The 24,485-nt window shown below is 50.5% G+C and overlaps 3 protein-coding genes and 1 non-coding gene across 6 annotated transcripts in view; 1 reads left to right on the top strand and 3 right to left on the bottom strand.

The window, feature by feature from the left end:
* Positions 1 to 2,568: 2,568 nt before the first annotated feature.
* BUD23 (BUD23 rRNA methyltransferase and ribosome maturation factor) lies at positions 2,569 to 10,860 on the bottom strand. Of its 3 annotated transcripts, none has more exons than XM_027862439.1 (12): positions 10,785 to 10,860; positions 10,664 to 10,701; positions 9,255 to 9,350; positions 9,075 to 9,157; positions 8,880 to 8,976; positions 7,784 to 7,880; positions 7,604 to 7,654; positions 6,418 to 6,503; positions 6,143 to 6,188; positions 5,687 to 5,748; positions 3,527 to 3,616; positions 2,569 to 3,097 (listed from the first exon to the last, which is right to left on the bottom strand). In XM_027862439.1, the coding sequence occupies exons 1-12, from the start codon at positions 10,830 to 10,832 to the stop codon at positions 3,043 to 3,045; spliced, it is 849 nt and encodes a 282-aa protein (XP_027718240.1). In that variant the 5' UTR covers positions 10,833 to 10,860; the 3' UTR covers positions 2,569 to 3,042. The 3 variants fall into 3 exon arrangements, with proteins under 3 accessions (XP_027718240.1, XP_027718241.1, XP_027718242.1); XM_027862440.1 differs by lacking the exon at positions 10,785 to 10,860 and adding an exon at positions 9,670 to 9,846; XM_027862441.1 differs by lacking the exons at positions 10,664 to 10,701; positions 10,785 to 10,860 and adding an exon at positions 9,670 to 9,872.
* Positions 4,967 to 5,098, bottom strand: LOC114043469. Its single transcript, XR_003569122.1, has one exon.
* DNAJC30 (DnaJ heat shock protein family (Hsp40) member C30) lies at positions 10,831 to 16,616 on the top strand. Its single transcript, XM_027861545.1, has one exon. The coding sequence runs from the start codon at positions 10,831 to 10,833 to the stop codon at positions 11,752 to 11,754; it is 924 nt and encodes a 307-aa protein (XP_027717346.1). The 3' UTR covers positions 11,755 to 16,616.
* A 2,949-nt stretch (positions 16,617 to 19,565) lies between these two features.
* VPS37D (VPS37D, ESCRT-I subunit) overlaps positions 19,566 to 24,485 on the bottom strand; it is a 7,702-nt gene continuing 2,782 nt past the window's right edge. Inside the window, exons 2-4 of the mRNA XM_027862314.1 lie at positions 23,507 to 23,678; positions 22,132 to 22,214; positions 19,566 to 20,952 (exon numbers count right to left, since the gene is read on the bottom strand). Coding sequence (XP_027718115.1) covers positions 20,545 to 20,952; positions 22,132 to 22,214; positions 23,507 to 23,678 — 663 coding nt within the window. The 3' untranslated portion in view covers positions 19,566 to 20,544. The remainder of the gene's footprint in view (positions 20,953 to 22,131; positions 22,215 to 23,506; positions 23,679 to 24,485) is intronic.

The raw sequence follows: 24,485 nt of genomic DNA, 5'->3' as shown, positions 1-24,485 counted from the left end.
AGAAGAAAAAATGGGAAAAGAAATGAGAGGTATGCAAGAGAGAGTCAATAGCTTGGGAAAGGACAAAAATTAACTGTAGAAAACAAGTCCTTAAAAAATACAATTGGTCAACTGGAAAAAAAAGTACACTGAAGAAAACAAGTCCCTAAAAAACACAATTGGCCAAATAGGGAAAGAGGTACAAAATCTAAGAGAAGAAAACAATTTGTTAAAAAATTAGAATTGAGCAAATGGAAGCTAATGACTGTATGAGAGAGCAAGAATCAGTCAAACAGAAACCAAAGAATGAAAAAATAGATGAAAACATAAAATACCTCATTGGTAAAACAACTGACCTGGAAAATCAATCCAGGAGAGACAATTTAAAAATTATTGGTCTACCTGAAAATCAGGATGAATGAAAGATCCTGAACAATATCTTTCAGGAAATCACAAAGGAAAACTGCCCTGAGGTCCTAGAACCAGAGGGTAAAATAGCCATAGAAAGAATCCACTAATCACTGCCTGAAGGAGATCCCAAATTGAAAACACCAAGGAATATAGTAGCCAAATTCCAAAATTACCACGTCAAAGAGAAAATACTGCAAGCAGCCAGAAAGAAACAATTTAAGTATCATGGAATACCACAGTCAAGATTACACAGGACCTTGCAGCTTCTCCATGAAAAGACCGTAGGGCCTGGAATATGGCATTCTGTAAGGCAAAGGAGCTTGGATTACAACCAAGGATCAACTACCCAACAAAAATGAGCATGATCTTTCAGGGGAGCAGATGAATATTCAACAAAATAGGGCACTTCCAAACCTTCCTGATAAAAAGACCAGAACTCAACAGAAAATTTGATCTTAAAATACAAGACTCAAGAGAGACATAAAAAGGTAAATGGGACAGAAAGAAACATGTTATTAATAAGGGCAAACTGTTTTACATCCCTATAAGGGAAGATGACATTTGCAGCTCTTGAGAACTGTATTGTTATTACACCATATTAAAGGAGTATGCATAAGGGGGGTGTGTATAAGTTGACTTTGATGTAATGATAAAAAAAAAATCTAATCAAGTAGGTTAAATGGATCCAAGTAAGTGGATTATCTGATCTAAGAAAATGTACTGAGAGAAAAGGAAAGGAGGCAGACAAGGGTAAATTACATTACAGGAAAAGGCACAAAAACCTATTCCAGCAGAAGGAAAGAAGCAAAGGAGATGAGCATTGAAGGGAATAACATAATTACTTAGGTGTAAAAATCTAACTTGCCCTATAGGCAGTAGGAGGAAAAAGGGGGAAGAAAGGGGAGGGAGGGTAGGAGGGAAGAAGTACTAAGGGTAAAGGGGAAGAAAAGGGAGGAGGCTAATAGAAGGGAGGCGGGACTGAGGGAGGCGGTGGTCAAAAGCAAAACACTAGTAAGGAGGGAAAAGGAAAAAGGAGAAAGAAAAGCATAAATGGGGGGAAAAGGATGGAGAGAAAGACACAGATAGTAATCATAACTGTGCATGTGAATGGGATGAACCCTCCCACAAAACAGAAGCAGAAAGCAGAATGGATTAAAAACCATAATCCTACAAAATGTTGTTTACAGGAAACACATTTGAAACAGGGACACACACAGTGTAAAGGTAAAAGGCTGGAGCAGAACACATGCTTCAGCCGAAGTGAAAAAAGCAGGGGTAGACAAAGCAAAAGCAAAAATAGATCTTATCAAAAGAGATAAGGAAGGAAATTACATATTAACATTGATAGACTTAGCCCTTCTCAGCAAACATCTCCAAAGGCCTCATGCTGGAAAATGCTCTCCACATCCAAAGAAACAACTATGGAGTTTGAATGCAGATCGAAGCAGACTATTTGCTATTTTTTTTCTTCTGTTGTGTTTTGTTTCCTCTTTCTGGTGGTTCCTCCTATTGGTTCTAATTCTTACTTACAACATCACCAATGTGAAAATATGCTTAATAGGAATGTATATGTATAGCCTAAAAAACAAAAACCACACACAAAAAAACATCTTTCCCCCAAAACACCCCCAGTAGGATGAAGGGCAAGACATCTTGTCTCATTTTTCTTTCTTACCTGCACAGTGCCTGCCACACGGCACAATCTGAACCCTGGTCCCTCCCTCCAAACCAATCCAGGGCTTCCTGGAGCTGTCACTAGATCTCAAGCCAACAGGAGCAGCCTCACAGGTGAAGGGGGTTTGGTTCCCTGTATCCCACTCCCCACAAGGGGTCCTCCACCGAGGACCAGCTGGGAAGGGACAGGCCGAAGCGACTGCTCTTGGCAGTTTGGCCGGGATTTTGACTGCCCCTTTCGGCCTGCCCCTCACTGAGTCCTCGTCCCTTTTTTCTTCGGTACCCTCTGCTCTCACGGCCTACCAAGCAGGATGGCAGGGCAGGATGAGCCCTGCATGGCAGTCAGTTTGACCAAGTCACATCCCATCTCGGGGCTTCAGTACCCTCATCCACACACGAGAGGACTGGACAACATGGGCTCTAAGGGCCCAGCTGAAGTCAAGTTAGTAAAATGAAAGTGGTCACATTCACGTACGTTAAGTACAATGTCGACTCTCAAGACTATTTCACTTTTGCCAAGTTTTACTTTATTCAAAAATAAGATGAAATAACCTCAAGTCTTTTTTTGGAGGGTCCTCCCCAATGCCTGGTGAGGTCATTTCACTGTTGGGCAGGCTCTTCCAAACAGAAAAGCCAGAGAACAGGAGTGGGCCGGGCACAGGCCTCCCCCCTACATTTCTGTACCCTGGCCCCTGGCCAAATCTGCTCCTTCTGAAGAATCTACAGTTCATAACGATCCCTTTCGTCAGTAAAGTTAAGGCACAAATGGAGAGTTGGAAATCCTGGGGGGCCGAGCTCTGTGGCCCCGGAACCAACAGGTGCCTGTGCCTTGCTCTCCTGGGAGGCGGACAGCAGCAGCAGCAGCAGGTCAGACTACAGCCAAGGCTGGATTGTGGCAGACAAACAGAACACAAGCTGGGCAGCCCCACAGCAAAGGGAGTGAGTTCTGAATTGGCTCCAAAGGATGTGAGGAGCTGCTCAAAAGTGGGGCCTCCGCTTGCGGCCAGTGTAACGTGTATCAGCTCGAACCTCCCTACGAGAAACAGGGAATGAGGCAGTCAGAAAGGGAAATGAAGAAGAAGGTGCATTAAAAGCAGCTCCTCAGAGGCCATGGTTTACGCCACAAGGCAGAGAATACATTCAGACCCGGGTTGCAGAGCCAAGGCCCAGGCTGGGACAAGCCATCTACTGACCCAGACAAGAATACATTCCCTCTCATTTTAGCCCACGCTCTGCTACCAATGGTGCTCTGTGATTAGGATCTGCGACAGGGAGGACTAGCAAATGCTGGGGGAGGAAGTGGGCAGCGTCCCTGGACTCCCCGCCTAACCTAGGCACATTTTAAGATTCGTTCCTGCGACTTGAAAGTAGCTAATCCACAACCGCTCAAAGGGCTCTGCTCTGAGGTGGGGTTGGTCCAGCTCCAGAGCGTGGAGCACGCCAGGCACGTCCTCGCACTCACCTGCCCTGCCGCCGCCTCCGCTCCTTCTTCTCGAGGACCCAGTCTCGACTCTTCTTCACGGACTTCCCCCTTGCCGTCTTATACCGGATCCTTGGAGGGAGGAGGAGCTGTGAGCTTGCATGAAGAGCGCGCTGGGTTCACCTGAGCTCGCCCTCTCTACCACCTCATTAGTGATCACTCCTCTCATTCTGATTCTCTCCTCCAGGTGCTAATGGCAGACTTCACACAAGGCCAGCACCGGGGGAGCTGTCCAGCAGGAGTTCCAGCTCCAGAAGTGTCCCCTCCTGGGAGGGGGCCAGGTCACACCACCAGCCACCCCCTCCCTCGAGCCCGGAACCTCCTCCTGCTGACCAGGAGCCACCCAGCTCCAAAGCCCCCTCTTCTATGAAGCTGCTCTCATCCCTCCTCATCTGAGCCTAGTGCTCTGTACCTCAGATTTCTCATCTTTATTACATTTATCTCTGCCCACATCTTATCTCCATTGCAAAATTCCAAGTCCTTTGAGAGCGGGCACCCTGCCTCACTGTCTCCTCAGACACACTCCCATTCATTATCTAGTGCTGCTTATTAAATGGCATCAGGTACTGCAGACGGTCACCCCAGCATTCCAGCCACTCTGGACCCACAGGCACTTGTGGCTAGTAGACAACCACTTGTTCCCACTGGGGCAAAAAGGGGCCAAGCGCCAGGGGGAGCCACTCCAAATAAGTTACAGCAGAGCTGGCTGTGCTGGACAACAGCACTTCTGTACGTGGCCAGTGACTCACTTCTGGGACCTGCAAGTCACTGGGCTAACCCAACTGGCAGTAATGTTAAAAAAAAAAAAAAAAAAGCCACTTATTAACATGATACAATTATATTAAATTATATAATGACATAAAATAATTAATATATTATCTAGAAAAGTTCTGCTTCTTAAATTCAGAGAAAGTACCCCAGACTCTGGAAAAGCTATTAAAAATTGAGAGCAAGAAAAAGTAACAGGGGCAGCTAGGTAGCACAATGGATAGAGCTCCAGCTTTGGAGTCAGGAGGACCTGAGTTCAAATCTGGCCTCAGACACGTAACACTTACTAGGTGTGTGACCCTGGGCAAGTCACTTAACCCAACTGCCTCACCAAAAAGAAAAAAAAAAGAGAAAGAGAGAGAAAGTAACACTTGACTAGGAGCCCATAATCCTGGCTTAGTCCAGACTGCTACCAAACTGTCACACTTGCCCTCCCTGGGCCTCAGTTTCACTATCTGTAATATGACAGAGTTAAGTGTTGCATGACCTCTGAGATCCCTCAGACTCCACTGACAATTTGGAGGGCTGGTGGAGCTCTTTTGCTTAGCCCAGGCCCCGCAACACCCCAAAACTCAAAGACTGCCCAGGGCAGCACTCTCCCCCGCCCCAACTACTTTCCCCAGTCAGCACTCAGTCAACAGCTCATAGGCACACAAGTGTCTGAGGCAGGAAAACGTGGCAACCTCTACTACAGGCAGCCCCGACGAGAGTCCTCCCATGATGCTTTTGGTCCCTTGCCCTGGCTGTGGAAGGAAAACATCCAAGCAGCCCCATGGCTGAGAGACACTCAAGAAGAGGGCCTGGGTCAGTGCCACCACCCACCAAGCCAGGATCAGGACTGTTTGGGGCGTGAGTTGCACAACCCAGTTTCATTCCAGAAAATCCCTCATTCCCTTCACTTGTTCCAAGCCTCTTCTCTCAGTTTTTCTTTCCTTAGTTGGGCCTGACTGCTACATTTAGCAATTATTAATTCCTCTCTTTGTGTCTCACCAGAAAAGACCTAAAAAGGCTCCTTAACCAAGCTGTAATGTAAACATGTAAATGGAAACACATAAAGTGTCTGGCTCTTCCAAAGAGCATAAGCTATCCCTGGTTTTAAGGAACGGCAACTGAGAGCAGTTAAAATGGGGAGTCGGTACAATGCTTCACTGACTTTTAACAACACTACCTACCTCTCTTTTTAGAGTAAAACATGGGGAGGAGGGGGAAATCCTACCATCCCTCCAACCTTCCTGCCCCAAAGCAGGGACCTTCCTCTACCCTGCCTGGGGCTTCTGACTATATAGTCGGAGCTCTCCAAATTGAAGCCCACCCTTCCTCCCTGGGCATTTACCAAATTGTTCAGGAATCAGGCCAAGCCAGAAGTTTCTTTACCTTTCACTGGAGAACTTGGACTCTTTCACCTCTTGCCCAACTCCACACTCAGTGCCCAGGCCCTGCAGGAAGATTCAGGATCAGAAGGCAGTGAATGCACCATGGTGGGAAGGGCACAGCCTGGGAACACATACACCCACCAAAACACGGCCACCCGCCACCTGATTCTAGGACTGGCTCAACAACACACATGCACGCACACACACAACTTCAACCACAGGGCAAAACCAACCGAGGTTATGATCCTTTGGGGGTAACTAGAGACGAGTCTGATACAAGTACAAGGCCACCCCTCAAAGAGACCCAAACTTTAAAGGATGTTTATCAGCCTGTGATAGACATCGTGGGCACTGAGCAAATGTCCTCCCCTGACTTACAAGCTGCAATCCTGTCCCCTTCCATTAGGGAGTAAATGGGCCAATCCTCCATGCACTCTCAACCAGGATACATCCTTACCTTGGGCAACACACCTGAAGTGCCAGCAAACAGACAGAGGAAGAACCTGAAAGAAAAAGAACGTGCCATCATCTTCCCTTAAGTTGAGAGCTTTACTTGCAATTAGGAACAAAACTGAGGGCCCCTGCCATAGTCTGACCCCAACACCAGGTACCTCTCTTCCCCCTCCCCCTCCCACCTTGGCACTGTCCAACTGTGCCAAACGCTACCGGTATTGTGTGCCCTTCTGTCTGACGTTTCTCACACCAGAATCAGGATGACTACACCAGACTCACTTCTTAGCTTTAGCACTGTTGGGGAAGTCCACCACCATACCTCCGGTGAAACCAGCCTTCATGGCCTGGGTGGTGATCAGCTCCAACTGAGGCCAGAGAAAGAAACACTGGGGTTAGGCTTAAGAAGGGGGGTGGGTACAAATGGCCCCCTCTCAGTCTCTCTTAAAGCCAGTGGGTCATCAGAGATGCCTCTGGCCTGCTCCAAATCTGAGTAATGGGAACAAAGAAGAAAGCAAACACCCCCTTCCCAAGCTGCACTCCAAGCTCAGAGCCCTGAAGGAGTCATAGAATAAGAATGACAGTTTTAGAAAGAGGGGCAGTTTCATTCTTTGCCTTTCTCCTCTGCACCAAGTACAGTGTCTGGTGCATAGAAAACACTTAATAAATGTTTGTTTGCTTAATTCTGAAACTATGTGATCACAGACAAGTTCCATAACCTGAAAATGACTGGACAATTCATTAAGCCTATCAGGGGTTATGAGAACTGTTACCAACCTGCACTGGGAGGCATTTCCTCAGCAGAAGTCCCTAGCCAGGGAAGTCCTAAGTCTAGACCAAAAAACAACCTCAACTACTCCAAGAGCTTCGTCTGAGCTCCAGAAGAGCTGCAGAGTGTTTGAGGCCTGTGGCTTGGACACGGCACCTTACAGCAAAATCAAACCTCCCCATCCTACAAGACGAAGTAAAGTCCACAGCCCATCATGATGAAACAGACCTGAATTCACCTGAAGTCACCCCCTCCTCTGAAAGACCTTTGGGGTCCACTTCCCCTCTAGGGAAGGATGTTCTCGTAGAATTACAATTGATGTTCTTAATCGTCTCAAGCCCCAGTCTGGATTCTGGAGAAGGGTCTGATGTCTTCCCATCAGATACAGAGAAGGGAAGAGAGCCACAGCTGCCCAGGAGAGTGGTAAAGGGAATGTAAAGGGAAAATTTCCTAACCCTTAGAGAAAAGGTTCTTAACCTTTTTTGTGTTGAGGACCCAATGAAGCCTATGGACCCCTTCTTAGAATAATGGGGTCTTTTAAAGTGAACAAAATACATAGGATTACCCCAAATAAAGATATGATATACAGGGTATTCCTTTTCAGGTACAGGTTGGAAGAGATGGCCTCTGAGGTCCTTCTTCCAACCCTTAAATGCCATTGGTTTGGACCCTGACTCATCCCCATCCAGGCAGACTCACCTGCTCAGCATTCTCGGGATACAGCTGCAGGACCGCTCGAGCTCCTCGGGCCTGGAGAAGAATGGACATTGTGGGTCTCTTGCCAGGCCCCAGCTACCATAGGAAGCAACAAAGACAGCTACCTGATACACTGGAGGGCCCAACGGCCACTACAAAAAGCCATAGAGATCTCATACTCACCAGAGCAGAATAAAGGGACGAGAAAAACCGGTGCAGGCGCTTGGCAGGGTTGTGTGTCTTCTGGTCAGCATTGCAGAGCCACTGCACAGCAGAAATGCTGAAGAAAGAGCCCAAAGACCTCTTCAGGAGCTCAGCCAAGCCTGGCGTGCCTGCCCAACCCCCAACTCCAAAGCCTCCCCATGTTCCAAGACCATCTCAGAGCTTCTGCTTCCTTTCAGTTTGGACTCATTCTACTTCTACTATTTAACCCAAGAATGTCCACCAAGGTCATTGGTAACTTCCTGCAGGCACACCAAGATACATTTCCTCAGCCTCTACTCTAGCCAACCTTTCTCCTCACTTCTGCAGTGAACTGATTCAAAGTTGCTCAAGCTGCTTTTCCTTTGAGACCCTATACTGGCCTGCTTTAGCCTGAATTGCTTTTTAAGTAAAGTCAAAAATTCATGATTAGACAAGGGTGCACTTGACCTTTTAAATAAGCACTCCTTCCTCCTTGAAATGTCTTTCCAACGGCCTTTCTTCTCAGCACTCTCTTCTAATCTTTCTCTCTCCAAGAAGTCCTCCCTAATGGGGAGGAGTGATTCAACACCCTAGCCATGACCCACTTCTGAACAGCCCCCTCAAATTTCTCCAACCCAGGAGGGAAGACTGAGGTTACCCATTCAGCTCACGCTCCTCAACCTGTAATGATTATTGCCACTCTCCACATCTACACCCACCTCCCAAAAATCACACCACCCAAATATTAAACGGGACACATGGCATTTATTCATCTGTCCTTTTTAGAAGAAAAGTTCTAAAAGGAATTGCCCTCTGGAAGTTCTGCTAACACAGCCCCACTAACACTGTACATATTACACTAGAATACAGGTAGGTGTGGGATCTCTGAGTCACTTGAGGGTCAAGGTGTCTCCAACCTGAGGTCAGGAAGCTACTGAGTATCTGAGACAAGAGCCTGGGTCTTCCGGCCTCTAGGCCCAGAGCTCTGTCCAAGGTGCTAAGCCTGTCACAATGAGCACTCACATTAACAGCTTAACTGCAACAATGCTAGTACACATGGCCCCTCCCCCCAGCATATGTCAGTGACGCATCTTACCTAATACAACCATCAAATGATCCTGGCCTGAAGGGGATGCCCTGACCCATGTCCCCCTGAAGCAGGTCTCCTTCCACTTCTCGATCCACAGCCACATCTATTTATTCAAAGATGAGCATATTAGAGAAGATAGGCTAGCACATCCAGTTGCTTATACTAAACTAGTACATGAAACACCTGAAAGGCCTCACTCACCCAGCATGGCAGAGCTAATGTCAATGCCCACCCAGTAGTGCCCCTGCTCCGAGATGAAGTCACCACTGAGCCCAGAACCACAACTATAAGGCAAAAGCAGACAAAGGGTCAGGAAGTGAATGCCAATGACAATGGCACAACTTGACATTCAAAAAAAAAAAAAAAACTCCGACATCTTACCCAACATCCAACAGGAAGCAGGGCTGGTCCTCAGGTAGACTGAGGAGCTCCACGGCCCGTTCTGACATCTGTGTCTGGATTTCAATCATCCGTGAGCTGGAAGCAAAGAAATGGGGGGCAGGGCATAAGTGAACACCTCTCCTAGCTAATGACTGTTTTTGCACAGTCTCCAGGCAAAAGTCAAGAAAAAGAAAAGGATAAAATACAGCCAGATCAAGATGATTCTCTCTTAACTGACCTTTTCATCTGGGGTAACAAACTAAGTTCAGATGAGAAACTACACTTTATAGTTATCACCCGTGCACTGACAGATAATTCTACTCTCTATCACATAGGCAGCCCCACACCAGAGCAGTCTTGGACGACCAACATGGAATCCATGGCATGAACAGCACCTTTGGGACTCTCTTTGTACCTTGTTTTTCTGTGCCTTCTTCTAGGCCCCTTCCTCTTCTATTCTTGTCCTATGTTTACCACCCAAGGGCAAGGACTTGTAAGTCCCAATTCCCCTGCAAAATCATCATCCCTGGTGAGCAACTCTTCCCATCTCAGTCTCTCCATTCACTCCTGGTCCATGCTTTTTATTTGGCACCTAGCAGTTAGAAAACAACACTGCACCTGGAATCACAAAACCTGCTTTCAAATACCACCCTACTATAGCTCTCTCTCAATCTCAGCACTCAGGCACTTGCTTTCCTTCCAAAAGGTGTGCATCCTTCTCTGTAAGAGGAGGATGTCAAACTAGCAAACGAAAGCAAACACTGGGGACGAAGAAAGGGTAGCGTTCTCTTTTCATCGGTGTCTCCCACCCCTGACTCCTGGACCAAATCTCAAAGGGGCAGATAGCCTTGTGCACGTCACTGGACGGGTGAGGTCCCCAATGGGGAGCCACGAGCTATGACGCCCTAGGACCCAAGAACGACCCCAGGCTACTGTCTCCAACACGCGTCCATTCATTATCCGGACAAACGTTAAACTGGGTTGTCCCCACTGTGCCCAGAGGCCCTGAGAAGCTCAGTCAGTCACAACCCATCCCCCCCCAAAGTCACCCAAGGGGCTTCGGGGCAGCTCTTGTCCATCCTCGTGCCCCAGACCCTCGGCATCCGCTGATGCCCACGGACCCCTTCTCCTGAGACGTCAGTTACCATTAACGGTGACGGTAACAGGACATCCGCACGGCACTTCACGGGCGTTATCTCCTCCGATCCTCACAAGAACCCTGGGAGGTCGGGGTCGTGGTTATGCCCGTTTTACAGTTAAGGAAACCGAGGCAGGCCGCGGTATAGTGGCTGGCCGCACATCTGAACGCTGCTCTTCCTGACGCCAGGCCCCGCGCTCGCCCCAGAGAGTGGTCGCCGCCCCCCTCCACTCCTCTGGCTCCCCAACCTTCCCCCAGACCCGGCTCTTACTTGTGAGTGTACTTCCGGGCCTCGTCCTCGTTGTAAAACTGTGGGAGAGAGAGAGAGAAGGTGGCGGTGAGAGGGGGCAGGGGCGGCGGGGCCGGGGCTCGCGGGGGCGGAGGGTGCTCACCAGCTCCGGGGGCCCGCGGTGCTCCGGCCTTCTGCCGCCGCACGCCATGGCTGCACTCCGGAAGTCTCCTCAGCGTGGCGTCCGCGTCATCTTCCAGGCGCTGCCGCTCGCGCCCAACCGCCTCCTCGGCGCTTTGCTGACGTCATCGAACCGCGCGTGCGCAAGCACACAGGAAGCCCGCCCTCGCTCCGCCCTTTCCTCTGTCCTGTCTTCCTCCTCGCCGCGATTGGCCCCGAGGAGGGCTCGTCAGGTACCCCGCCCCGTCTCATTGGCCGGCCCTTCCGTCTCCAGCCCCGCCCCGCGCAAGATGGTGGCCCTGGCCGGCCGGCGGTGGTCTTCGCTGCTGCGGTCTGCCGGACGGACGGAAGCCTGGGCCAGCTCCACCGCCGGCGGCGGCGGCTCCTGGACTGGGAAGGATCAGGCAAGCGGCGGCTCCTCTCGATACTCGCGTACTGCGCTGTACGACTTGCTGGACGTCCCGGTCACGGCCACGCAGGCGCAGATTAAGGCAGCCTACTACCGGCAGAGTTTCCTCTACCACCCGGACCGCAATTCGGGCAGCGCGGAGGCGGCGGAGCGCTTCACGCGCATCGGCCAGGCCTACGTGGTGCTGAGCAGCACCGCCCTGCGCCGTCAATACGACCGCGGCCTGCTGGGCGCCGAGCACGCGCCGGGGGCGGCGCGCGCGCCCCCGTCCCCTCCGCCTCCGAGGCCCGCGCACGCGCACGCTGCCTCGGGCCCCCAGCGTGCGCGCCCCGCGCCGGGCGGCCGGCACATGTTCGACTTCGACGCCTTCTACCGCGCGCACTACGGTGAACAGCTGGAGCGGGAGCAGCGGCTGCGGGCCCGGCGCGAGGCCATGCGCAGGGACCGCGAGGAGCGCGCCCGCGCCGGGCCGCGCTGGGACGACAGCCTGCTCCTGGCCCTGCTGCTCTTCCTGGGCTTCCTGGCCTTCTCGCACGTCAAGTAGCCCGGCCTTGGCCGTGACCTCCGGGGCTCGCGGGACGCCGAAGGACCCGACCCTCCCCCGGCGCCCTGGTGGATGGCGGGGAGGTGGGGGTGCCCCAACGACGGAGGAAGGCGTCCCCGGGCGCTGGGGGCCATTAAGAGCTGGGCGCTGTAGGATCGTGCCGAATGCCTGCCTTGGCCTGATGCTGAGGGCCTTCCTGTCACCCCGAGTGAAAAGCCAAATGAACCACATCTGAATGAATCCACACGGGTTTCTGTCTTTGTTACCAGTCATGCAGGAACACTGAGCAGGTTTTACTGAGAAGGCAGCTGATGGGAAGATGATCAAGTGTTGGGTAAAGCTTGGACTTGGCAGCAAGAAATTCAGATCCAGCCTCAGACAGTTCCTTAGCTTTGGGACCCTGGGCAGGTCCCTTAAACCTCTGGAGAACGAGGGGGCTGCAGCCAGGGACCTCTAAGGTCCCTGTGAAAGATAGTGGCCCCTTCAGTGGTGTCTCCAGTCCCTGCTTCCCATCCCTGTTTGGCCTTGCACAAGTTACTTGAACATAGATCTCTTCTGTACAATGCCTGTTTGAAAGCAGAAGGCCAAATCAGATGATCTTCCAAGGTCCTTTCTGCTTCTAAGATCTGTGTGATTCTAGGCCCATTTTTTAGTGAAGTGGATGATGCCATTGCAGCCAGGTTTGCTTTTTCTCCTGGTCAGTTTACCACAATAAAAAGTATTCCAGAGCACAGACTATCCTATTCATAGTTGACTATACAGATGATTAATGCTGTGCATTCAGTCCCCACAGCTGGAGAAATGGCAGGAAAACCCATGTCCCACTAAAAGGTGGAGGGATTTGGGAGTAAAGTCAGTATTGTTGGGACAGGCATAAGATATGCTATGTGTTAGGCACAAAAAACACCTCTTTGATAAATGGCTGATAAAATTTTAACAGTTCCACGCAAAGGTGCCCCCAGCGTTGTGAGATTTGGTGTTTGAGTTTAACTAGAACACAGAAAATGTAGGGAAGGTACTGCATTGGTCCAAGCAGGTGATGAGAGTCTGTTCAGTAGTGGTGGTGGGGACAGTTTGGTCACTCACTGGACATGAGAGTAAAATGAGAAGGAACTTAGAGATAAGACACAGTTTTAAACATGGAGGGCTGAATGGTGGTTGATGCCTCTGACAGATTGTGGCGTCACGAGGAGCACGTTTAAGGGGACAGATGAGTAGGTGGCTGTTTTAGACTTAACTGTTGAGTTTGAGATGCTAGTGGGGCATTCAGCTGGGGATGGAGGGAACTGAACTGATGGGTTTGGGACTTGGGAGAAAGGTCAAGGCTAGAGAAAGATTTGGGTGTCTTCTGTTTAGAAGTGATGATTGAAGCCCTGGAGTGAGTGAAATCACGAAGACGTGGCCCACGTCAGACCCTTCCTTGGGGAGCTGCCTCCATAAGAGGTCGGAAGATGGATGGGGAGCCGGGGAAGGAGCTATGGAAGGGTCAGAGTGTGGTGTCTCAGAAGCCTAGGGAGGAAAGAGTATTTGGAGGGAACTATTTGCTGTCCCCTGATAGAAGCAGCTGAGGGAACGTTTTTGCTGAGTTTGATTAAGCCAGCCCATTCCAGGCCTGGTTTGGAGTGAGGGACATGGCTCAAATACAGTTAAATGAGCTTTGAGCATCTGTCATTGTATGAAGAGATGTAGTCTGTACAGAATCAGCAGGGCTTTATCTGAAAGAGCGTTTCCCTGGGCCAGGAGATTAACACTGTCCATGACTAAATTGTCTTTTCCTTTTGGGCCTGGTGAGAGCTTCCTGTTTAAATTCCCTGAACAAACCTGCTTCCTTGGGCTCTTTCTCTTGTATCAGACTGCTCTGACCCTTTAAATATCCCAGTCATCTCGGAGCAAGTTGCCTCTTTTTCTTCTGAGCTTTTGGCATCCGATTTCCTGGGTGTCTTTAGATAAGTCCTCCCTGTGTTGTGTGCCCCGGCCAGGCAATAAGCATTGTCCGTTTCAGTCCTGTGGAGCTATAGGGATCAATGATGGCATGGCAGTCGCTTAAAACAGCTTGAGATTTGGAACAGCAAAGGTTAAAACTTGGCCTGGGAAGCCAGCAGTGAGGTCAGATTCGGCAGCCAGGGTCACTCAGCTGATAGGAATAAGGTGGGACCCCTGGGAGGCATTTCTAAGCCCAGAAGGACTGAATTGTCTTGCTGCTTTAAACATTTCTCCAAAATAGGGTTACTGTCTTCCCTCTAATCTCTTTACACTTGAAAAATCAGATCCATCTTGACCTTGTGTGTTTTCCCCGTCCCCTGGTGCTGGGGTGACAGGAATGTAATTTCATCCTAGAGAAGCAAGACCCCAGGGCCTAAGGAGAGGAACTTCCTTGCCCCTTCCCCCTGCTGCCCATCACCTCGGCTCTCACTCACGCTAGATTCCGAGCCTGAAATCTCTCCGATAAGAGGCTCCTGTCAAATGCTCAGCGTCAGTTGTAAGAGCAGTAGCTGACACTCGTAGAACTCCTTGGGGTTTATAAAGCACTTTCTTCACAACAACCCGTCTTAGTGAGCAGTACAAGCAGCAGCTGCTCTATTTCACAGCTGGAGAAACAGGGTCAGAAGGTGAAGAGTTGGCTAAGGAAGGTCCCCCAAGCAGGGAGGGTCAGAGTCAGAGCTCAGAGCCAGATCTTGTGACCCAAAGATTTCCCAGTGTCCAACACACATTGGGACTGCTGGGATGTCAGATAAGTGCTGGAACCTAAGTAACCCCTAAGAACGGGAGCACAGTGCTCCGGGGAGCCAAGTGGGCTCCTCTGCTACCTCACCCTGCCTTTCTGTTCTCTCTGTGAACCCCAAAGGCCTTAGTTAAAGCACTATTGCCCAGGACTCGTCTCAGCTCCCAAAGTCACCATCGATGGGTTGTTTCTAGGTGATGCTTCCTGTCCGTAGGAACCCTATAAGCAGCCCAGGGAAACTGAACCTTCCCTAGAAGTTGAGCTGGATGCCTCTGCCCGCTTCAGCCACTCAAATTCTTGTACCCCAACAGGAGGGAAGCAGTGGCTTGGGAAGAAGGCCGGAAGCTACAACTGGATTCCCTCACAGTGTCTTTATGCCACCCCAGCCCTTGAAGCTGGATTTGGGAAGAGGGATCTAGAGAGGAGATCCCTCGGACCCCAGGTGGTGATCTTTGTGTTGCTGCATCGTAATTGAGATTGCATTCAACAGCAAATCCAGCCAGTTTACCCCAGCCCAGCTACTGGAGATTCAAAGACAAAAGTGGTAGACACTCTCTGACCTCAGAACTTCTGCAGATCTAATATGTGTGTAAGAAAGTAAATATGGGCTATCTGCAAAAGAAATACAGCTCTAGGGAGGTGTGAGACAACTAGGGGGACCGGGAAAGGCCTCTTGAGAGACGTGGTGTTTGAACAGATCAGTGAAGGGACTTGGGAGGGAGAGCACACTAGGGATGAGGCATCGCTTGGGCAAAAGCACCAAGGTGGGAGGCAGAATGTTTTGAGACCAGCAAGTCAATTCGTTTGGCTGGAGGTGGAGTGTGTGAGGGGCAGGAATACATAACCAGCCTGGCAAGATCTGCCCAAGCCTGGTGGTAAAGGGCTTTCAATGCCAAACAGAGGAGTGTCTATTTTATACTAAGAACAGTGGGGAGCCACTGATGTTTCTTGAGTGAAGAAGTGACAGATGGGTAGTAATTAGGGGTGGCAGATTAAAAAGGAGGGGGTGGGGAGAGACTGAGTCCAGAGGGACCATCCAGGAGGCCACTGCAGGGGTCCAGACCCGTGTGAAGTGGTTATAGGAAAACAGCAGAGAGAAAAGGATGGGCCAGGGACGTTGGGGAGCGGTAACCAAAAGGGCAACGCACAGAGCCTGGTGCCATGCTCTAAAGGAGGGTGCGCGTGGCCCCGGGGAGCCCGTCTCCTCCTTGTCCCCCCACTCACAACCAGGGGCTTCAGAACTAGCTGAATCATGAAGGCACGAGATGCCTCGTTTCCTTCGGAGGCCCCGCTACCAATTCACTGGAGGTCTTTGGCTGAATCCTCGCTCTGTGCCTTCAACATCAGCCAGTCCAAGCTCATTCCTCACGTTCTTTCCAAGGAGGTATAGATTGATGGCTCGTCACCCTAACCAGGCACCCCCTTCCTTCCTGCTGCAGATGAGATTCCAGCTGCTTGCTCTCACTTCATGTCACTGACCAGTAATACATTCTAATTCAATTAAATGTTTATGTTCCAGACACTTCTCCACTAATGCTGTCCTCCAGTGGCTCAGCCTGGCGTGGAGGAGATGCCCACAGACCATAAACAACTCTGGCGGCGACTTCTGCCTCCCAAGACAGAAGGCTTCAAGTGTCGGCTTGTACACTGTCCCAGGACCAGCCCAGCCAAGTTCAGAGAGGTTATTCATGCCAGCTAAAAGATGCCGAGTTCTTCAGCTGTGACAACTCGAGACCAAGCGTCACAAGCCCTGGCTTTGAGCCCCAGCTACAGTGCTGTGTGCCCTTGAGCAGCTCAGCCAGCCTGCTGGGCCTTCTTTTGATCCTGTCCAATGGGGGATAATATTGCCAATGCTACTTCTCAAGGGGATGATGAAAAAAAAATTCTACACCATAATGTGTTATATAAATGTGACCTGTTGTTATTGGAAGGAGTGATACACTAATATGGAGAGATCGAAGGGAGAGGGAATGATTGGTGGAGTTTAAAGCCCTAGGACATGTGGGTTCAAGGGTTCTGTCCCCCTCCCTGTCTCTCAGGCTGTGTATTTCTCAACTCTCATTTCTGTGTTTATGTCCATAGTGTGTGACCCAGTTCCTGGCACTGAGGCACTTAATAAATACTTATTGATTGATTGAAAGAGTACAGCTGAATTGATTAATTTTGGGCGTCGAAAGGCTACCCAACTCATTTTTTTTAACCAAATTCATTCTCACCTCCCCAGCCCCATCCTCCTCACCCTATTTAGATGGGTACCACTGCGTAGGGTAAACCTGAAAAAAAAAAATCAGGCAGCTTCAGCTGCCTCACCCCTAACCGCAAGAGAGGTTTTTCCAAGGCCTTGGCCTAAGGAATTCCTTCACATCTAGGACAACGGGAACGTTCAGGAGCTCCACAATTCCTCTGGGGTCCAAGAAAGTGGAAACTACAGGAGCTTCCTGTCTGGCCCACCCAGACCAAGCAGCCGCGTCTAGGCTTAGCATGGCACGTCCATCATCATCTTGACTCAGTCACATGCTGCTTCTCTCTTGCCCTGCCTCTATGCAAGAGCGTACTCATGCCTGGCATCCCAGACCACGTGAGGACAGTGCTGTCTAAGGCGTCTGTGACAGGACCTCAGCCCAGAAGTCGACAAGTACAGTCTCTCCAGGTCACGTAGTTGAAGCTGCCATGTTATCTTCTCCATCACAAACTGGGAGGGGAACCACACCTCCTTCCAGTCTCTGCTCAGGGTTCCCATTTCAAGGCTATGGCATAGTTAAAAATTAGCCTCTTGAGGAAGTGAGGAACCTCGATCTGTGGTCTGTTTCAATGCTATAAGCATGCCTCATTTTGTGCAAGAAAAAGACTCCAGAAAGGTTGATGTCCGTATCGTTTTGAAAGAACAGCACTGGGGAGGAGAGTGGCCATTAAAGGAATTCATTAGTTAGATCTCATGTTAAAGCGAAGAATCAGAGTTAACTGATACCTTTGGGTCTGGAAAGAGTTTTCAGATTTTCTTAAAGCAAGAAAAGACATGTAAGTGGTCCTGGGAGTCTCATGGAACAGGGACAGATCTCTTCTCCAGCCAGGGCTGAGCAAGGAGCCAAAGCAGTTTGATTACTGTGCCGAGACATGATTTATTTATGAAAAATCTGAATTAGCCAGGGTGGGCCACTTTTCAAATCCTCCGAGTGTTAGCAAGCTCGATTCTGAAATGGTTTGCTCAAGTGGAAGGGGTCTGGTCTGCAACAACCAAGCGCTTCCTTATTATCCCTCATTGTGCATAGGTACCTGTGTGCGTGAGTGCGTGTGTGCGTGTGTGTGAGTGTGTGAGAGCGCTGGATATCACATCCTCAACCCTCTCATTCCCAGATTTACAGCGGTATTCCTAGCCCAGCTTGCCTCCTGCCTGCCAGTCACCTGCTTCCCCTCCCCCTTCTACTGCCTAGTCAGGGTCACATCCTGGCCTTCAGTTAATGAAGTTTCTTATTAACCAGCCAACTCTAAGGTTCTCTCCCTCCTTACCCAGTGGGAGCTCATTGGCATGGTGAGCCTCGCCGCTCCTACCAGTACCAGAGGAAACTGCAAACCCCAGCCCCTTTAGTACAAGAGGGTCACTGAGGGACCTACAGAGTGTCACTCCCCCCCACACACACTCACACACAATCCCTTCTATGATGAAGCTTTTCAAGGGCCCTCCAGTTGCCATGGCAACACTTCTCCCTAGCAGGCCCATCGGCCCCTCCCAAGGGCCCGTCCCCATGGTGAGAACATCACGGCCTCCTCCCCCAACCTGCTTCCAGCCCACCAGATGGTCCTCTGAGGTCCTCGGGGAAAGGAGGCTGACTCAGAACCCTCCATCTCAATTACCTGCCTCCAGGCCGATGCCCCAGCTCCCGTAGGATGCATGACCTCAAAGGGAATAACCTGCCCATGCCTCTTAACCCCAATAGTGGGAAGACCACTGCACTTAAGAGTCAGAAGACCTGCAGTTCAAATCACAACTCTGCCTCTTTTGTGTCTGATGACCTTAAGTAATTCACTTCTCTCATTCTCACGTCTTTTGTAAAATAAGAGATTGGACTAGACCTCCTTATGTGTCATAGGCCCCCTTGGCAGTCTGGTGAAGCCTGCAGACCCCTTCTCAGAATGACTTTAAAGGCATGAAATCCATAGGATCATAAAGGAAACCAATGACTCAAAATAAAGTTATCAAAAAATGTTTTTAACATTCACAACCGGGTGTGATGAGGCACACCCATGATCCCTGCTACTCGGGAGGCAAAGACTGGCAGTTAGCGGGTTGAGCTCAGAGGTTCTGAGCTGCAGTGAGCTGGGTCACTTTGGTGTCTGCTCTAAGTTTGGCCCCTAGACCTTGGATGGCCTAAGGAAGGCCCAGGGCGGGGCTGTAGTGCTGATGAGAGCTGGGCCTGCCCATAAATGGTCCCAAAAAAAGAGCCCAAGCTCATAGACCCAGGTTAAAAACCACTAAATCAGGTGACCCCCGATTCCTTTCGGTTGTAACACCGCACTAGCCAGAGGCCTGGTCCAAGCACTCCGCTCCTTCAGTGGCCTCCTCCAGGCCTGCCTCCGGCTTTGATGCTGATGCTGGGAAGAGTCAGACTTACACACCAATGAGAGGCAGTGGGAATGCAGTGAAAAGAGTCCTGGACTGGGGAGTCAGAGGGCCTGAGCTCCGCCACTTCCCACCTGTGTGACCCTGGAAAGCCACTTCATCTGTCAGCCTCAGTTTCCTCATCTGTAAAATAAGGAGGTTGGTCTAAATGGTCTCTTCTGGCTCTAATGCTCTGAATTCTATGGTCTGTCTCCCCACATGGCCAAAGACAGAAGACCAGAGCAAAGGTCCAATCCAGGGGCCAACCTCCACATTCTCAGCAGCAGATTGTCAATATGGGTAGAGATCTGGTCAGCCTAGAACAGATCCAGGGAAACCAGCCCCAAGGGAATAAGGTGATGAAGTCCAAGGAGCCCCAGGGCTGGTGCCAAAGGAAGTGAGGGATTCATTCCCGAACCCAGCTGGCAAATTTTGGCCAAAACCAGGCTGGCATGCACACCCTCTCCATTCTGTTTCCAAGTGGGCGAGCAGTGCACACAAAAAAAAGACTTTATTGCCTGGTGGGCTTCATGGCAGAGGTAGGACTCTGGAGGGTGGGCAGGTAAGAGTTGGTGAGGCACAGAGGAAGAAAAAGGACAGTGCAAGCAGAGAAGGTGGGAATGAACCGAGCATGCAGTGTTCAGTAGGCTGGCCTCATCATCATCTTCACCATCACATTTATTGAGGGGCCTGGCGGGCAGGGCACTAGACAGAACACACAAAGACAAGGACCCTGCCCTCTTGGGGGTCCCATTCTAAGAGACAAGACAGAAAAGGACAGAGCGTTCTCATTGCCGGGCATTCTGGTTTGCCCTGCTCTGGTTGCTGGACAGAAGCGCCCCCTCCCCCCAATGCCACGATGCCCTCACCCCTTCATGCCTGGGGTGCCCAGGGCCTGGAGTGTATGTATGTGTTTATGGGGGGAGGGGGACAGTATGTGGTCCCAAGGGCTACCTGGCCATCCTGGGGGAAGGCCCTCCTGGCAGCTACACCAATGGAACCAGGGGATGGAGGACAGGAAGAGGCCAGGGAGAAATCTGAGCATATCTCCAGCCGCCCTGGCATCATGCCCAGTGACAGGCCCCTTCCCAGGTTACTGGTGGATCATGGAAAATGCCCCTACCCCCACCCTGCAAGCCTAGATGTGGGAATGCTCCCTTCTTGGGGCATGGGAAAAAGCAAGCTCTGGCCAGCCCTGAAACCCTCCCCCCACCCCAGCCAGGGAGAGAGAAATCGCAGTTCCCTCAAAGCTGGGGGGCAAAGTCCCCTGCCCCCCCCAGCCCTACCCACTGTCTCATCTTCCTGGAGCCCCTTTTCCTGGGCTCTGCCTCCAGGGGCAGGGACCTTGCTGGAGTCCTGGGGGAAGGGGAGCCCGCCCCTCCAACACCTCACTCCTCAAGGATGGTGGTGGTAGGAGCCTGGTATCAAGTCTGTCTGGGGGCCCTCCTGGAGGGGGGCCGCGTTCTAAGCCCTACCGATGAGGGGGTTCTGACTGCGGGGGCCGGGGGCTCAGCAAGGAGGCCTGGCCGAGCAGGCGCAGGGGGGAGCCCTGGACTGGGGGGAGGACAGGGCGGGAGTCCAGAGGTGGGAGGTTTCGGGGTGCTGCAGGCAGGCCCCTGGCAACCCCTGAGGGCAGCAGAGCTGCTGTGGCAGGGGCCAAGGCATAACGCAGCTGGAAAAGTTTGGCGGGTGCTGCGGCAGGAGGGGGCGAGGGCGGAGGGGGTGGGCTGGGGGGCTGAGGCCGCTCCTGCTTCAGCAGAAGCTCCTGAAGCTTCTCAGCCTGGGTCCGACGCAGATGGGCCAGGGCTCGGCCCCGCTGGAAGGCCGGCAGGAAGGCCTCTAGACTCTGCTCGCCGAGTAGCAGCTGCTCCATCTGCTCCTGGGGCACAAGGGAAGAAGACAGAGCTTTGTGGGGAGGAGGAAGGAGGATGAAGAATTGAGAAACAAAATCAAGGGAGGGTAAAGATCGGTGACCTCAGCGCCCCAGCACAGGGCCCACCTCATCCCCTCCATTACTGTGTCCCTTCCGCACTCAGAGAGCCTTGCTACCTTCGAGGGAGACCATGGGGGTAGTAAGTAGGCATGACATCACAGTACCAGAACCAGCTTCTGCCACCGCCCCACTGAGGGGCCAAGTCACTTAACCTCTGCAGTTGTTCTGTAAAATGAGGGGCTTGGGCTAGGTGGTCTTTGGGATTCCACGAGACTCCCATATAGGAGGGCAGCTAAATGTTGACTCACAAGCACTAACTGTAAATGTTGTAGCCACTAAGGGAGTGGAGAGATGACTGAGGTAGTCAAGGAAGGCTCCATAGCGGAGGTAAGCCATGACCAGGGCTTTGAAGGATTGGAAGAATTGGGATAAAGAGAAAAGAGGAGGGAAGATGGTGGCAGGGAAGATGTTAGAAGACTAATAATATGTTTGTTGGGAGAATGAGTAGTATGTCTTGGGGGACAGTGAGAGAACCCTGGAGTAACTGGAGTACTGAATCAAGGTCTCCCTCTCCTCCTCTCTCATAGGTCCCACTAAACCAATTCCCTAAAGGGCTAAACAATTCTGATACATGAACAAATCAAGAGTGGCATCATAAGAAATAACGACTCTAGTATGTTTCAGAGAAACATAGGAAGATTTATCAGAAGCGATACGGAGTGAAGTCAGTAGAATCTGTAAAACGATATACACAATGACTATAACTACCTGAGCCAAAAACCCACAAAAACCAAACATAATGGAACACAATATAATTATAAGGAGCGAGCCTGGATCAGAAGAGTTTAGAAAAATGTACTGCCCCCGCTACCTTGCAGAAGTAGGTGGACTATGGGTGTAGAATACTGTATACATTGTCAGACACAGCCGTTTGTTTTAGTTTTGATAAACGTTTCCCCCCATTATGTTTTAATCTTTGGTACAAGGGATGGTTCAGCTAGCAGGGGAGGAAGAGGAAGATATTTAGAAATGGATGTGATGTAAAAATGAAAGACAGCAGTAAAAACAGAATGAATTTAAAAATAATAACAAGAAAAAGAAAAGCAATTCCTCCCCCCTCCTCACCTCAGCCTCCTGCTCGGCTTCGTCTAGCTCTGCCCGCAGCCCGTTCAGGGCACACTGTGGGTTCCAGCGTTGCACGTTCACCTCTAGGGACCACAGGGACACAATCAAACTAGCCCCCTTTCTTTCTTGTGGGGGGAACCAAGGCCCCCTAAGCCCAGGAACTCATCTTGCTGGAGTCACATCACCCTGCCTAGTGGGCAGCTAAAGAGCCCCAGAATGCACAAAGCTCTGGGCTTGAAGTCAGGAAGATCAGAGTTCAAGGTCTTCCTCAGACACTTACTAGCTGTGTGACCCTGGGCAAGTCACTTAACCTCAGTTTGCCTCAGTTTCCTCATCTGTAAGATGGGCATAATAAAAGCACCTATCTCTCAGAGTTGTGGTAAAAAATCAAATGAGACAATGATTGTTTAGCACAGTGCCTGGCATATAGTAAATGCTATATAAATGTCAGTTATTATTATTATTATCATTGTCACTGTTGTTTCTTTGACTTTGCAAACCCTTCTAATAAGTGTCATGAGGCAAATATCTAGTCTCTAAGTTGGGGCATAGTGATGGGGACTGGAGCTGTGATTTAACTCGGATAGGAACCCCCAGAAAAAGAACCTCCCTCTACCAGTGCAGGCTAGCATCTTCTTTGTACCTCAGAAAACTTCCTAGGACACCAACAGATGAAGTGACTTGCCCAGGGTCACGCAGCCAGGACAGGTCAGAGGTAGGGCTTGAATGTGGATCTTCCTGGCTACAAGGCCTATACGATACCACCCTACCTCTTGTAAGTTAAAGAATGGGAGGAGGGCTGCTGCTTTGTAGCTTGACTTGGGGATTTTGAGAGTGTTGAAGAGCCAGGGTTGGAAGTCTGAGTGACTTCATTTCCAAAGCCTTCATTTTGGGGATGCCCTCCCTCATTCCCTTGACTTCCCCTTTGGCCTTAGGCCAGGAAGACAACAAGAAAAGGAAGAGGCAGTGGCCCAGGGTCAACCCAAGGCCAAGATAGAGCCTTCACCTTCCTCTGTTAGAGCCTCTCTCACTTCACCCAACACATGCAGGGTCCCAAAGCCCTGCCCTCGCCTTTGAGGCTTGAAGCTCTGGACCTTTACCTCCATCTGCCTCCCTTTGACATTTCCCACCTTCACCCCAATATTCTGCCCAACCTCTCATGGACTTGCTCCAACCTTTCCAAAATGACACCAAGCTAATCCCTCGTGTGCTCACAGGGGCCAGTGTGTTACCAGACCAAGTCTCCATCTTCACTGTCCAATCCATCAATGATTTTAATGAGGCAGGGAAGGATGCCTCTGACGGCCAGCAGTGAGGATCTTTGGTGAGAAAAAGGCTAGGGGCTGCTCCTTGAACGCTGATGGCCAACACTTACCCAGCCTCTGCTGTTTGTCCCAGCAGCTCTCCACTAGCTCCCGGAGCTCTTGGTACTTAATGGCCAAAGCAGCTTTGCCCATCTCCAGCCGAGGTCGCAGGGCCAGGTTCTCCTTGGCCAAGGTGTAATTGGAGGCCAGACATGCCTCCCGCTCCAGCTGCAGGCCCTGGAACTAGGGAGAAAGAAGTGATCCATTCATCCATCCATCCATCCATCTGTCCATACATACATACTTCTGTCCATCCATCCATCTATCCCCTCTTTTATTAAGTATCCCTTTCCCGTGTACTCCGCCCTTCTCCGACATACTTCAGAGAAGGTAGAAGCCATAGTCCCTGCCCTCAAGAGGCTTTCGTTCTATGGAAAGAGACAAACCCAGCCGCATGTATAGTGCACTCACAGGTGTCAGTAGACAAATGATATTCTCATTTGGCTTTGGCCACTATGTAATCTTAGTCAAAAAGCATTTCTTCAGTATGTGCCAGACACTAGGCACCAGAGTCCCCAAATGTGGTACAGGTGGAAGAGCACTAGGCTTGGAGCTAGAGGATTTCTGAAATCTCTTCCTACTAGAAATCTATGATCCTAAGACATAGCTTTGGATATGACCTAGTGGACAAAGCACCTGACTTAGGTCAGGAAGACCCAAATCCCACCTCACTTACCTATTGTACGACCCCGAGCAAATCACTTAACTTCTTAACTTAATTTCTCTTTCTCAAAAAAAAAAAAAAAATGGGGAGAATTGCACTGGGCTGAGGTGTGGATCAAATAAAATAGGATAATGTGTGTAAAAGGACTTTGTAAACCTCAAAGCATTACATAAATATAAGCTATTATTTTCATTTCCTATGTGACTTCACACAAGTCATTCTACCTCTCCAGGCCCCAGCTTTCTTCTCCTCTATAAAAGGAAGGGATTGAATTAGATGGCCTCTGAAGTCAGGATTTAGCCAACAGCACACCCCCAGAGTTCATC

This window comes from Vombatus ursinus, unplaced genomic scaffold (assembly GCF_900497805.2).
Source record: "Vombatus ursinus unplaced genomic scaffold, bare-nosed wombat genome assembly UNPS02014768.1, whole genome shotgun sequence".
Classification (NCBI taxonomy): domain Eukaryota; kingdom Metazoa; phylum Chordata; class Mammalia; order Diprotodontia; family Vombatidae; genus Vombatus; species Vombatus ursinus.
Note: the sequence above shows the minus strand (reverse complement) of the source record. Positions and strands in the feature narration are given on the sequence as shown.

What these genes read in the sequence shown, in the direction of transcription:
- DNAJC30 (XM_027861545.1), top strand. Translation starts at nt 10,831, where the DNA reads ATGGCTGCACTCCGGAAGTCTCCTCAGCGTGGCGTCCGCGTCATCTTC.
- BUD23 (XM_027862439.1), bottom strand. Translation starts at nt 10,832, where the DNA reads ATGGCGTGCGGCGGCAGAAGGCCGGAGCACCGCGGGCCCCCGGAGCTG. An exon ending in TCATTTGATGGTTGTATTAG is followed by an intron (nt 7,881 to 8,879) that starts GTAAGATGCGTC and finishes CTCTTTCTTCAG; the next exon opens with CATTTCTGCTGTGCAGTGGC. An exon ending in TCCAAGTTCTCCAGTGAAAG is followed by an intron (nt 3,617 to 5,686) that starts GTAAAGAAACTT and finishes CCTCCCTCCAAG; the next exon opens with GATCCGGTATAAGACGGCAA.